The sequence below is a fragment of the Nyctibius grandis genome, chromosome 17, assembly GCF_013368605.1.
Source record: "Nyctibius grandis isolate bNycGra1 chromosome 17, bNycGra1.pri, whole genome shotgun sequence".
Lineage (NCBI taxonomy): Eukaryota > Metazoa > Chordata > Aves > Nyctibiiformes > Nyctibiidae > Nyctibius > Nyctibius grandis.
The window spans coordinates 3,737,099-3,749,102 of record NC_090674.1 but is presented as its reverse complement, the minus strand read 5'-3'; the positions used below and the strand labels follow the sequence as shown (position 1 = coordinate 3,749,102).

General features: G+C 48.8%; 2 protein-coding genes across 2 annotated transcripts; one reads left to right on the top strand and one right to left on the bottom strand.

The window, feature by feature from the left end:
* Positions 1–2,391: 2,391 nt before the first annotated feature.
* Positions 2,392–8,184, bottom strand: FBXO2 (F-box protein 2). The gene is made up of 6 exons (XM_068414310.1): positions 8,104–8,184; positions 6,329–6,604; positions 5,092–5,218; positions 4,898–4,993; positions 4,373–4,508; positions 2,392–3,944 (listed from the first exon to the last, which is right to left on the bottom strand). Exons 2-6 carry the CDS (start codon positions 6,576–6,578, stop codon positions 3,810–3,812), a joined length of 744 nt encoding a protein of 247 aa, XP_068270411.1. The 5' UTR covers positions 6,579–6,604; positions 8,104–8,184; the 3' UTR covers positions 2,392–3,809.
* Positions 8,185–8,274: 90 nt separating this feature from the next.
* LOC137671071 (F-box only protein 6-like) lies at positions 8,275–11,701 on the top strand. Its single transcript, XM_068414309.1, has 5 exons — positions 8,275–8,724; positions 9,354–9,480; positions 10,200–10,295; positions 10,630–10,765; positions 11,473–11,701. Exons 1-5 carry the CDS (start codon positions 8,466–8,468, stop codon positions 11,617–11,619), a joined length of 765 nt encoding a protein of 254 aa, XP_068270410.1. The 5' UTR covers positions 8,275–8,465; the 3' UTR covers positions 11,620–11,701.
* Positions 11,702–12,004: the final 303 nt, after the last annotated feature.

The window sequence follows — 12,004 nt, the reverse complement described above, 5'->3', positions numbered from 1 at the left end:
AAACCAAACTCGGTATTACCTAACTGCACCAGATCTGCAGTGCAGAACTCATTGCACAAGGGGAAAAGAGGTTTTTTTTATTTTTATGATTATTTTCTACTTTTTTCCCTTTACAAGAAATAACTCACTTTTCAGCTGTTGGAGAAGGTAGTAATTGATCTAGAGCTTTGCAGCTTGCCTACCAGAATGGTTTTATTCGTAATGTAGGAATAAAACTCTGTTAGGTCAAATACACAGCAATAAATACAAGAAGCACATTAGTTTTAATATATTGGATTATTCCACTTGGTGGTGATGGGGAAAAAAACAAGATTTAATTCCCCTGGCAATGCAGGCAAATAAAATCGCTTTCCCTGCCCATTTTTTTTCTGTTAAGTCATTTTTGTCTGCCAATGCCAGTGCTGCAGGCTTTGACAGGGTTTAATTTTTTTTACTTTTTTTTTTTAACCTGGTGTGAAAGTAAGAAGTATTTTTCTCCAAGTAAATTGTCCACAAGTTCACTCAATGCCTTTTATTTCTAGCCGTTACAGGTTCCTTCCCTGGTGGGATGTAGGGAGCTCTCAGTACTGTCAGAAAAACGGGGATTGCCATGAACTGGCTTTTAGCTTCACTCTGCTGATGGAGCAGGGCAGGGGGTTCAACACAGCTGTTCCCCTTTTTCCAGGCAAGCTGGTGTTGGTTTCTGTTCCTACCCTGAAGCTTCCCAGCTTCTCCATGCCAGCTGTTTCTGTGATGTGATGTACCACCCGCCTTCAGTGCCACAACATCTGTTGCGTCTTTCCTTGTGTCCCACAGGCTAGTGGTGGCTCAGGGCTCCCGCAGGGTGGTGAATGTACCCAGCAGCACGTGGATTTCTACCGTGTGATGTGCCTTGCAGTGCTGAAGTCTTTTATCAAACCCCATAGTCATTCCTTGTGCCAAGCCTTCCCTCATTTTCCTGGGAGAGCAATGACATTGGGTCCTTTTCCTACAATTCCTGCTCTCCCCCGAATTTCTATTTTGTACCAGGAAGAGGACAGATGAGAAGAGGCAGGAATGATCTTGTTTGTCATCCTGGCAGATAGGTAGAAGGTGGCTCTGCTGTGGACCAGGCAAATAGCAGAGAGGCTGCAGCAGAGATTTAGCTTGGATAACAGAGAGGAAACATCTGAGCACGGTGAAGGACTGTAAGGAAGGATTTGGGGGAGGTAAAGCCTTCATAGCCAGAAAGCTTTGAGAAAAGGCTTGATGGATCTGTGTCAGGAGTGATGTACAGATAGGGAGGGGTCTGCTATGGGCAGGTGAAGGGGACTTAGAGCAGGCAGGACTGGGGGGAGTGTGTATATGTGCTGGTTTTAAAGTATCCTTGTGCAAATTGGCAAGAGAGACTGGGGAAAATAGCCAGGTAAGAGTCTCCCTGTGGTTAACCGAGTCTTTGCACGGTATTCATCTGTCCGGGCAGAGTTACCGCTCCAATAAGCAGGGCTCCTCCACCAGCACCTAGGCTCTATCTGATTGTATTTGTGTAAGATGAGAAAGACTTCACAATAATCCTGCTGGCAATTAATTGGCTTTTGTTCAGCAAGAGTGAACAAGATCTCATCTTAATCTGTTTCATTATTTCTCCTTGTATGGCGCAGTCAACACCAGATTAGGTTTAATTTACAAAAAAATGCAAAGTCATTACTCATATCTGGATCAGGATTTTATCTGCTTTGTTTTGCAGTGCTTCATGTGTTGATATTAATGAGAGGAGCTGCATAGTGTGTGGTGGGGTGGAAATGGCACTGCTTGACTTCAGGACCTTTTGGAAGGATTGTAAGTAGCAGAGCTCTGATATCATCTTTCCTCTACCCCCATCTCCTGCCCTTTCTTGAGGAAGAAGCTTTGTGCTCAGGAAAACTGCCCAGGGCAGTGGGCCACAATCACAGAAGGGTTAGGGTTTGTCCTGAGGTGAGATGGTGGCTTAGGAGAGGCTCAGTTTAACAGTTGCATCACGATGTGGAATATTGGTCCTCTTGCTGTACTGGTTCCTTAGGGACAGACAGAGGCCTCATTTCTTCTGTGGGGCAGAGAGTTGGCAGCCAGTTGAATATTAACTAGCAGCTTTGCCAGCTGTATTAAAGGCTGTGGTGAATAAAGCTGTGTGACAGGTTCAGGCTGCTGGGTCGGGGAACAGAGCAGGTGCCTCTTTCTGGGAGACTCCTGGTATTATACAAGCTACGATGACTCCTGGTTTTTGGATAGGACTGGTTGACATCACACCATGTAACAGAAAAAGCATGCGTAAGCACAGGACACAAATACCCAGCACACAAGGGAGGATCCACACACAATAGTGTCACTTTATTATGTTTGCCTGGACCCTGGCTTGGCACGGCTGTGGTCTGGAAGGCCAGTGTGCCCTGGGCATCCAGGGGCAGCAGTGCAGGAAGCCCGATGAAGCAGAGCGTGCACAAAGTGACCAGCTCGGACGCTGCCTCCTTTGGCTCCAGGTAACGGTAGCACAGCGCACTTGTAACGGTGCACTTGGATGCAAAGTGGCGTTCAAGTATGTATGCACTGGCAGCTGGGGAGGGGCAGACAGACAGATGGACACAAGAATGTAAAGTGCCTGTTTCTCTAGGCACCGCCAGGTCTATGACGGGGATGCTCTCCCAAGAGGACTGACTAGCAGAGACAGGCTTGGCTCAGGGAAGCTTTAGGTGTCTTTGTTCAGAGTGGGGGCTCACAGCCCTGAGTGACAGCGAGAGGCACTAGTGGGAGTACGTACGAAGCGCTGCCTTGTCAGAGAGCACACGGAGGGGGGGCAGATGTGTGCTCTTCTTTTCGCAGACACTGTCAGTAGGCAGGAAGAACTGAGATCGAGTGGGGCTAACGACAGCTTTGTGTGAGGATCTCCTGCCTGCCAAGAGCCATACTGTGTGACCAGGGTGCTTGTTGCATTGAAGCATGCAGATGCCAGGAAGGGGCAGATGAGTTTTGTTTTCATTTGTTCCTGGACCCCCTCCCCAATTTGCTTCTGACCCATTTCCCTAAGTCCTTGTCACCTTTCCCAGCAATTACTCTCAGTTGCTGTCTGATTGAGGGAGCCAAATGAAGCCCCAGGGTTGGACACCAGAGAGGTTTCTGTTCCCAACACTTTCCTTGATAAATGGATGCTGGGAACAGTGTAAGAGAAAAGGATCCAATCCCTATTGCTTTGCATTATCACTAAAAATTAAACTGGGAACGCAGAATAGCACTTGGTGGCCAAGCTAGAGCTCCTGTGAGGCAAGCAATGACATCTATTTCTTATAAATGGGAGAAGCCAAGATTCTCACTGCAGGTCATGGAAGCAGGTGGTGATAGAGGTGTGACAGGGCTCTGCATTTCCCTGGTCTGTTCTCAGACACAAGGTCTATGCTTTTCTTCCTTTTTTTTTCCTGCTCTTTAACTTCCAGAAAATATGTGCAAAGTACCCTTTAAAGTGCTCAAGTCTAGGAAGCGGGCAGGAGGAGTGTCTAGCCCAGGCTGGGTGCGAGGGGTTAGTGGCTTAGGAGAGAAGTAAGGTCTGCAGGATTTTTAGGTGATCTCATGTCTGATGGAGAACATCAGTGCAAGCAGCGAGGCTGAGTCTCATGTGGTGCATTCACAAATCTATTCACATTCTTTGCATAGTCCTCTTGAGGAAAGATGGATGGTGGCCCCTGGCATCTTGCACGCACGTTCATACGCAGAAGGGTTGTATGCTCTACAGCCCGGAAGCAGCACCATGCAGAAACCATCCAAAGGCCGTGGGATGCCCTGAGGGAAGTCAGCTCCAGCATGCAGGCCCCAGTTCAGCATGGCTATGGCTCCACTGTCACGCTGCTGTTGGTAACACGTACGCCATACCATCCCTTCCAGAACAGCGTGTCCTGGCCACCGTGTTCAAAGCGGACAAAGCGGACCCCAGGCCCATAGTTGGAAAAGGTGTGGGAAATCTTTGGGACAAGAGACAAAATGGTTGTTGGTAAGCAAACCATCATAAACCTACCCTTCTTTAGTGCACAGAGCCACCAACCCGACCTGCCTGAGTTACAGCTACCAGGCTGGGTAACAATGAGGACATTTACAGGGGGAGTTACTGGGAGGAGCTTTGACCCCATTGTTGTTCAGAGGCCACTGAACCTTTCCCAGTTGGGCATCTCCTTCATCTTACACCTGCAGTGGTGGCTCAGCAGTTTCCAGGTGTTGTGTAAGGTAGCCTCCCAGTATAATCCCTCTGTTCAATCCCAGGGTCATGCCTCCACAGAACACATGACAGAGCCCTCTCCTCCTCCAGCAGAACTCTCCTGCTTCTCTCTGCTTGCAAATATTCCCAGTTCATGCAGGCTGGGTGTCACCTGCTGAGCCCACAGCTGTAACTCACCTCAGTCCAGTTGGCATCGTTGTCCTGTGGAATGGCAATAGTCTCACTTTTGTACTCAGCCAGAACATCCTCATTCTCTGAGAGCAGCTTCACACAGAGCTCGTAGAGGCAGCCGGCATCACTGCGTCCTGCATACCTGCAAGGAGATCCAAGCTGCTCGCCTTACCTGTGTGAACTCTGCGAACAGCCAGAGCACGCAACTGCATCGTGCTGAACGCAGGCTCTGCCAAATCTCATCAAGTTACTGGGGCCTTGGTTGAGGTGGAAATCTGTAATGGTTCTTACCCCAACCCACCACCTCCCCTCATTCACAACAGGAACCTGGTCTTTAGGGGCCACCTCCACCAACAATTCCAAGCCTGTGGGAGCTGCCTATGGTGCTGTAAGCCAAGACCCAGCCCTGTCCCACATCTAGGGGATCCTGGCAGCTGAGGTTTTAAGGCCCAGTGCAGGTATATGCCCTCCCTGCCCCTCCTTCTCTCTCTTGACTCTCTGCCTGCCTTCTGAGGCACCCTTGCTACTTACCAGTCTTTTACCACAACTTTAGGCTGGGTTGTATCCATCAGCTCTTCCCAGTAGCCCTCAGCCCTAAGGTCAATGACCTGAGCCTTTCGACACCATCTGAAACACAAGATGTTAGTTGGTACCACAGTCTCCCCTGGGACTGGGGTAAACCAAGAATGTCCCCTTCCCTGAAGAAGAGAAGCAAGCAGCCTTACTCGTAAGATGTAACAAAGTATTTATGGACCTCTTCACTAGGGAATTCTTTTCCAAAGTCCCCAGGGAGCTCTTCGATTTTCCAGCCATCACCTCCATTCTCTACCTCTCCCCAGTGCTGCAGGTCTTCTGCAAATGGCAGAAAAGAGACTCGGATGAGCCGTAGTTTCTGTGGGCCTGAGGAACCTGACCATCTCCCGCTGGGCCCTTTCTCTGGCTGGTGAAGGGTGTGCTGTTAGATGCAGCACTAATTTGGTATGTAGATTACGGAAATATTTGTTAAGTAGAGGTCAGGCAAAAACCTTTAGTCCGTCTGAGCTTAATATTAACAAACTTTAACATTCCCCACCAAAATGGCTCTGTACGTGTGGGTTTATTTAAGAAAGGACTCCAGTGAAATTACTGAGGTATTCTGAACTGTGTGTCAGCACTTGCAGTGTCATAACATAGGAACAGCCTGGGGAGAGATGCAGATTGCTTTATTTCTAAATTTTCTAAATTGCTAAGTGGTATTTCAGCAGTATGGCCTTAAACACTGGGCTTTGCTGGTCTTAGCCAGGGGGAACCTGGATGTGGGAAAAGCTTGCAGAAAAATAATCTGTAAACAAAATGGAGAAGCTGTGTTGATATCGTTTTGGTCTGTGATGTGTGAAATGTATTTGTTGCTGCTTGGGTTGTGAGGCTTGGTCACTGCTGAGCATCTTGGAGATCTGGCAAGCGAAGATTATCGGAATAATGGCAAATGGGTACGCGCACAGCTCTGTAACATGGGCTGTGGTAAGGAGGGTACAAACAAGATTTGCCTGAGCTGCTTGAAGGAAGGGAGCCTGAAGTGCCTGGTGAGCTCAGGGCAGACTAGCTCCTGCGTGGGGAAAGGCTTGATCTTTCCTGTCATGGTTTGGCAAGAAGCAATCTAGAAATGCAGCTGCCTCTGCCATTACTGCATTGGATGGGGGGTTCTGTAAAGGATACTTTTGTGTCTCAAATGTGATTCAGATCCCTGCAGGGGCTTATATAAAGTTGGCATCAAGTACAGCCCTTTGCAGAGGCTGATTATCAAAGGCCTTCATGCCCATTACATGATTTGACTGTGTGCATTAAAGGATTTGACTCTTGGGCAAGAAGAAAACACTGCAACCTGATAGCAACTAAGATCTTTTTTCAAACACTGGAGATGTCTAATTCCCAGTGACTGGTCATCTCTATGAAATCTTGGGGCTTGTCATGTTTGTCTCTCACCTTCACCACATGGGTTCTTGATGAGATTCTTCCTTTTCTTACTCAGGAAGTAGAAGTTTTGCCAGTTCTCTGCGTTCTCCTGAGACTCAGCTCCAGTGAGGCCTTCCTGCTGACACTTCAGGATCCAAAGCGCGGCTCCATCGACCAGGTTCTTCCACTGGCAGCAGACCAGGCGGCACGCCAGCACCAAGTCCACCGCAGGTATGGAAGCCAGGATTCTGATCAGGACTGCTTCAGGGAGGGACTCCATCCTTGGGCCAGGCTGGATGGAGCTTTCTGAGAAAGGGGAAAGGAGTGGCGACAGTGTCCTTCAGACATGGGGCCCCCACCCTCAGTGATGTCAAACTGATGCATTAGAAAAAAGGGAAAATAAGCATGTTATCTGAAAGCATGATTTTGGGGGCATAGCCTGCTTCCTAACCTCCAGGTCTCTTGACCCCTATTTAAGTTAATACCCTGAAACACATCAGCAGGTTAATATTTAATGTTCTAAATAAAACCCTTAGTTAAGTCCATCCACAAAATGCGAGACTTTGACATCTGCAGTCGTGGATGGTTTGTCAGTTTCCCAGACTGGAATCAGTCCTTCCACAAATCTCTGCTGCTGCAAAAATCAGCTGCTTAGTAATGACTTTCTCTGCAGAGGGAGGCACCCGGGTGTTTGTTCTGCCTTTAAGACCATCACTGATAACCAGCGCTGCAGAGCAGCACCTAAAGATCAGCAGTGAGCATCTTGCCAACCACATTTGTGGTGGTTTCATTCTGTATCTGAAAGGCTTTCCCTCAAGGGGCTGGCACTTAATCTCCTTAGTCATGAGCCTGTATAAAGCATAGATCTGAAAATAACTCGGTTGATATTCTCTAATATTCCTTTTTCGGTGGCCTTATAACCTGAGCAATTAAGTCAGAAGTGTGTGCTTTAACTTCATGTGCTCATTCTGCACGCTGACTCCCAACAGCTCTCTGCTGCCCTGGGGTGTAGGGCCGGGTGCTGCAGGAATACGGGAGGATGAGTGTGCAGATTCAGAGCCCGTGTCCTCAGGGTGGGTTGCACTATGATGCTGCTGTTTATCTCAGCTGAGTCCTGGTGCTGGGAAGCTGCTGAGACTGCAGCAACTGCATAGACGCAGCCAAACTCCTCAGGAGTGAGGGGTTAAGCCTGGGCGAGCTCTAGGGACACAGCAGGTTAAATATCCTGACGTGCTACTTGATAAAATGTGGCAGTGCCCAATCTGGCAAGGGAGGGAAGAAACAGGGACTCACTAACAGCATCCTAAATCTAGATGTTCCAGATGCAGAACTGCCATGTGTCCTCTGTCTGCACCGCAGACAGCGGGAGGAAACTGTCATTTAAAATTCTCCGGCTTTCATGGGGTTAGTACTGGGTATTTTCCTCCCTCCCAACCCTCAACCGCAGTCCTGAAGCGTAAAATGTGATTTTTAAAAAGCAAAGAGATCGTGCTGGTGTCACTCCTGCAGGAATCCCGTACGCTTCGCCCGCTCTGTGCCAGGGGATGGAGCATTGCGGCTCCCCTTGCTCGGCAAGGATCTCCCACCCTCGGGGAAGGTCCACCCCGACTCACGGCGTCCCACGAGCCGTCTGCCATCAGCAGGAGCTCCCGGGGCATCCTCCACCCTTCGCCGTGCTCGGGCCGCGCTCCCGTTCCCTGTTTGCCCCCACCCGGACCCGTTCCCTCCCGTGCTGCCCGGGGAGAAACCCGACGGGTCACAGCGCGGTGCCCCCCAGTCCCCGCGGCGGTGCCGAGCGCTCCTACCTCAGGCGCTGCGCGGCGGCGGAGGGCTGGGCCGGGCCGGGCCGGGCTCCCCTCATAAGGGCGGCGGCTCGGGGCGGGGATGCCGCGGCGCCGCCTCCTGCTCCGCCCGCCGCGCCCCGGCCGAGGCGGAAGGGCCGGGGCCGCCGCACATCCGTGTCCGGGGCCGGGGCCGCGCCGGTGCTCGCCGGGGCTGGGTTCGGTCCCGCTGGGGGCGGCCCCGCAGCCTGGGGCAGGCGGTTTGTCGTGTAGTTCTGTTAGTAACCAGCAACGACTCAGTTCATTTCCCGCAGCGCTGCGCTGTCGGTGCCCGCGGGTCTCCGTCGCGTACCCCCGCCGCCCGTCACCGGAGCCGCCGGCCCGCGATGACAACCATTGACGACCTCCCGGAGGATGTCCTGGTGGAGCTGCTCTCGCTGCTCCCGGTCCGGGACCTGATCCACGCCTGCAGACTGGTGTGCACGCAGTGGCGGTACGTGGTGGACCTGACCATCCTGTGGAAACGCAAGTGCCAGCGCGAGGGGTTTTATACCCAGAATTTGGATAGGAGCATCTCCGACTGGAAGATCTTCTATATGCTCTGCAGCTTGAAGAAAAACTTGATCAAAAACGCCATTGCTGAAGGTTGGTTTATTTATAGTAAAGGACTAAGAGTTTCCCAACAGTCAGAATGAGTCAGTTCCCTGCATCACTGAGGTACTGCTGGTGGTTTGGGACTGTCCAGCTACTGACGGATCTCTGCCGGGTCAGATCCACAAGTAAACATACGCAGTAAAACTACTGTGGATAGATAAAGGATTGGTAAATACATATCTCTGGTTGTGACCAGAAAAATCTCTGGAGTCACTCAGGCCCCAGCAGTGCAAACAGCAATGGTTAATTTGCACAGCCAGTACAATACAGTAGTGAAACTATCGGGTGTTGGGATTAAACATTTGAGCAGATGGGGAATCTTTGGTGTCAAAGACTTGACTAATATGACGACAGTAATTCTACTTTATTACTGATGATGAGTTTCTGATGTGGTCAGAAAGTTGCTACCTGTTGTCCTAGCTGCTGACAGCCATGTTAAAAGTAATGACAACATAAAGACAGGAGTCACTTTCAGCTGCAGGAAAAATACAGTATATCTGAAGACTCATCAGAGCAGGTTCCTGGTTATTCTTCTGTAGCTGATTCTTTAACAAAAGCAGAGATGCTGCTGGAAACTGCAGTGAGGTCCTAACGCTCACCTTTGATACCTGTGTCTTTAGAGAACTTTCAGCACTGGAAAGTTGATAAGAACGGTGGAGATAAATGGAAGATTGAGGCTCTGCCTGGACCTTATGGAAGAGAGATGCCAGACCCCAAAGTACACAGATACTTTGTCACTTCATACGGGTAAGAACTGGATTCCAGTAACCTGGAGCTGGGAGACCTGCTTCCACCTGTCTGTCTGCAAAGGCACTATGGTTAGAAGGCTTGGGGCAGGTCACTGAACCTTAGCCCATGTGTGGGAAAAGGAAGGAGCTTAATTAATCTTTTATCTAGTTAAAGAGATAGGTGTACTGCGGAGAGAATTAATCCCAGTATGTGCTAAATTTCTCTGTCCCTACCAGGAATTTCCTGTCACTTTTTTGTAGTCATGATAATCCACATGGGATCCTGCTTCTCTTCTACCAAAGGCAGTGGCAAAGGTTAAGGTTTGGCAAGCTGATCAGATGTGCTTAGCTGACAAGGTCAAAGCTCTGTAACCCCTCAGAGTGGTGGGTGTGTTTGTCACGCTAACAGCTCCCAACAAAAGCTGTCAACAGAGGAGGATTAGCTGCTTTTACATCCATTAAGCAGTAGTTTTCTGTTACCAATATATGCTGTACAAGCACAGGGACCCCTCTTAATCCAGACTGTAGGTAACAATTCCTTCTGTCTGGGGTGAAGCAGATCAGTTCACTTCCTTGTCTAGTTCTGGCTACGGAAAAAGGCATGTCTTAGCCGTGTCAGCCTGGTGGGCACAGTCTGGGTGGGCTTTTGGTGAGAGTAACGCTGTCGGGGAAAGTGTGGACATTGAGAGGGAAGAGATGTGTTTTGGGAAGTTGTGAATATTCCTTTTGCTGTTGCAGGCCATGTTTGAAGTCCCAACTCATTACCCTGCAGAAAGAAGGATACTGGAATCAGTTGATGGATGAGAAACGGCCTGAAATTGTAGTCAAGGACTGGTAAGTGTATGCACTGAAAACTAGAATTTCTGGCATTGGCCTAGAGATAAGCTAGGCCTCTGAAGCTTTTCATTCTATAAAATTAGTTCTTTATCCTTTGGGAGTTGTAGCTCTTGAATAAAGCATAAGCTAAATCTAAGTTTATTCAATAGGCTGTAAGGAGGTGGCAATCCTGTGAAGAGCAGGAGAGCTGGAAGGTTTAGAACTTCACAGCTCTGGGGATGTTCCTTTTCCCCTGCAGACAGGGATCCCCTTGGAGGCTGTTTCTGAACACTAAAGAAAACTGAATGCTGTATGTACAACCCTGCTCCTTGATTACTCCCTGCCTCTCTAGGTACGCTGCCAGATTTGACTGTGGGTGTCGCTATGAACTGACAGTGAGGCTGCTTTCTGAAGACTACATTGTCCTTGAGGAGTTCCACCCCGAGCCAGTGGTTATAGAGCAGTGGAGTGATGCAATGTGGAGAGAGGTAGGCAGCAGCCCTGGGGGCAGTAGCTTTACATCAGTATTGTTACACTTGACTCTTGCAAGTCTTCTTTGGCCAAAAGCCCCAAGTGGACCTTCCTTCTCTGCTCTTCAGCCTCCTCCACTCAATACAAAAGGTAAGTCAGTCCTTGCTGTTGACAGTGCTGAAGGAGTAGTGCCATGAAAGAGCTAGGCTCGGTTTGGAGGTGTTCAGGGTTTTCTAAAGAATATCCCCCAGGCTTCTGTTATTTTAGCTCAGTCTCTTTTTTAATTGTTTCTGTTTTTCACTTAAGTTTCTGTCTAAATAACTAAGTTACAAGAACACAGTTCTTGTTGTTATTGGATCAAAAAGCTAAAGCTACTGCATGGATCTCATTTGAAAGTATTGCAGATGTTACTTTTCTAAAAACTGCTAAAGATGGTCAGCTGGTTTGATTGGCTGTAGATTCCCAGTTACATTGTTGCTTACGTGACAAGTGTACCTAAGAATGGAGCTTAATGTTATGTTTGACTTGGACAGGATTTTAGAGCAGAAGGCAGAAAAAGAGAGGCTTTTTTCCCATCCCTCAAAAAGGGTATGATGCACTTGCAGTGAAAGATATAAGAATGAGATTTTCCTGAGACCAAGACTCATACTGGAGTTGTCTGAGCGTCTAGGTCAGTGCTGGTTTATTTAGGCAAATGAAGACAAATTTTCTTCTTTCTCTCCAGGTTTCTCACACCTTCCAGAATTACCCAGCTGGAGTTCGTTACATCTGGTTTCAGCACGGAGGCCAAGACACGCAGTTCTGGGCAGGATGGTATGGGATCCGAGTGACAAACAGCAGCATCACCATCGGGCCCCTGACATTGTTATGAGGACAAAATATAAGTGTTTGCTTTTAGCTCAGGGCCGTAACCAGCTGGTCTCGGGTGTATTTATTTGTCTGTACTCTCTGGGTGAGTGTCCTGGCTTTGTCTTGCACAGCTGATCTCAGATACAAGCAGCTAGTTCTTGTTCACAACAGAACTTCTGCAGGCCCAGCCCTTTGGAAGGACTTCTGTCTTCATCTTTCATCCTCCTGTACCATGGATGTTGCTGCAATTACTAGTGCTCTTTCACAGGAGGAAGTCTAGGACAATTAAATATGACCTGTCTTTTCTAGTTAATGTGTCCTTGTGCTACAGCCAAACACTGAGTCTTAAATAGAAACTTTCTTGTTTGTTTACAGAACTTACAAAAGATAAGGCTAAAATGTTTCAT

Bases quoted from the DNA above. Each gene is read 5' to 3' on its own strand.
- FBXO2 (XM_068414310.1), bottom strand. From the start codon at position 6,578: ATGGAGTCCCTCCCTGAAGCAGTCCTGATCAGAATCCTGGCTTCCATA. The intron at 4,994-5,091 runs GTAAGGCTGCTT...CTTGTGTTTCAG, and splicing joins TACTTTGTTACATCTTACGA to ATGGTGTCGAAAGGCTCAGG. The intron at 3,945-4,372 runs GTGAGTTACAGC...CTTGTCCCAAAG, and splicing joins ACGATGCCAACTGGACTGAG to ATTTCCCACACCTTTTCCAA.
- LOC137671071 (XM_068414309.1), top strand. From the start codon at position 8,466: ATGACAACCATTGACGACCTCCCGGAGGATGTCCTGGTGGAGCTGCTC. The intron at 9,481-10,199 runs GTAAGAACTGGA...TTGCTGTTGCAG, and splicing joins TACTTTGTCACTTCATACGG to GCCATGTTTGAAGTCCCAAC. The intron at 10,766-11,472 runs GTAGGCAGCAGC...CTTTCTCTCCAG, and splicing joins GTGATGCAATGTGGAGAGAG to GTTTCTCACACCTTCCAGAA.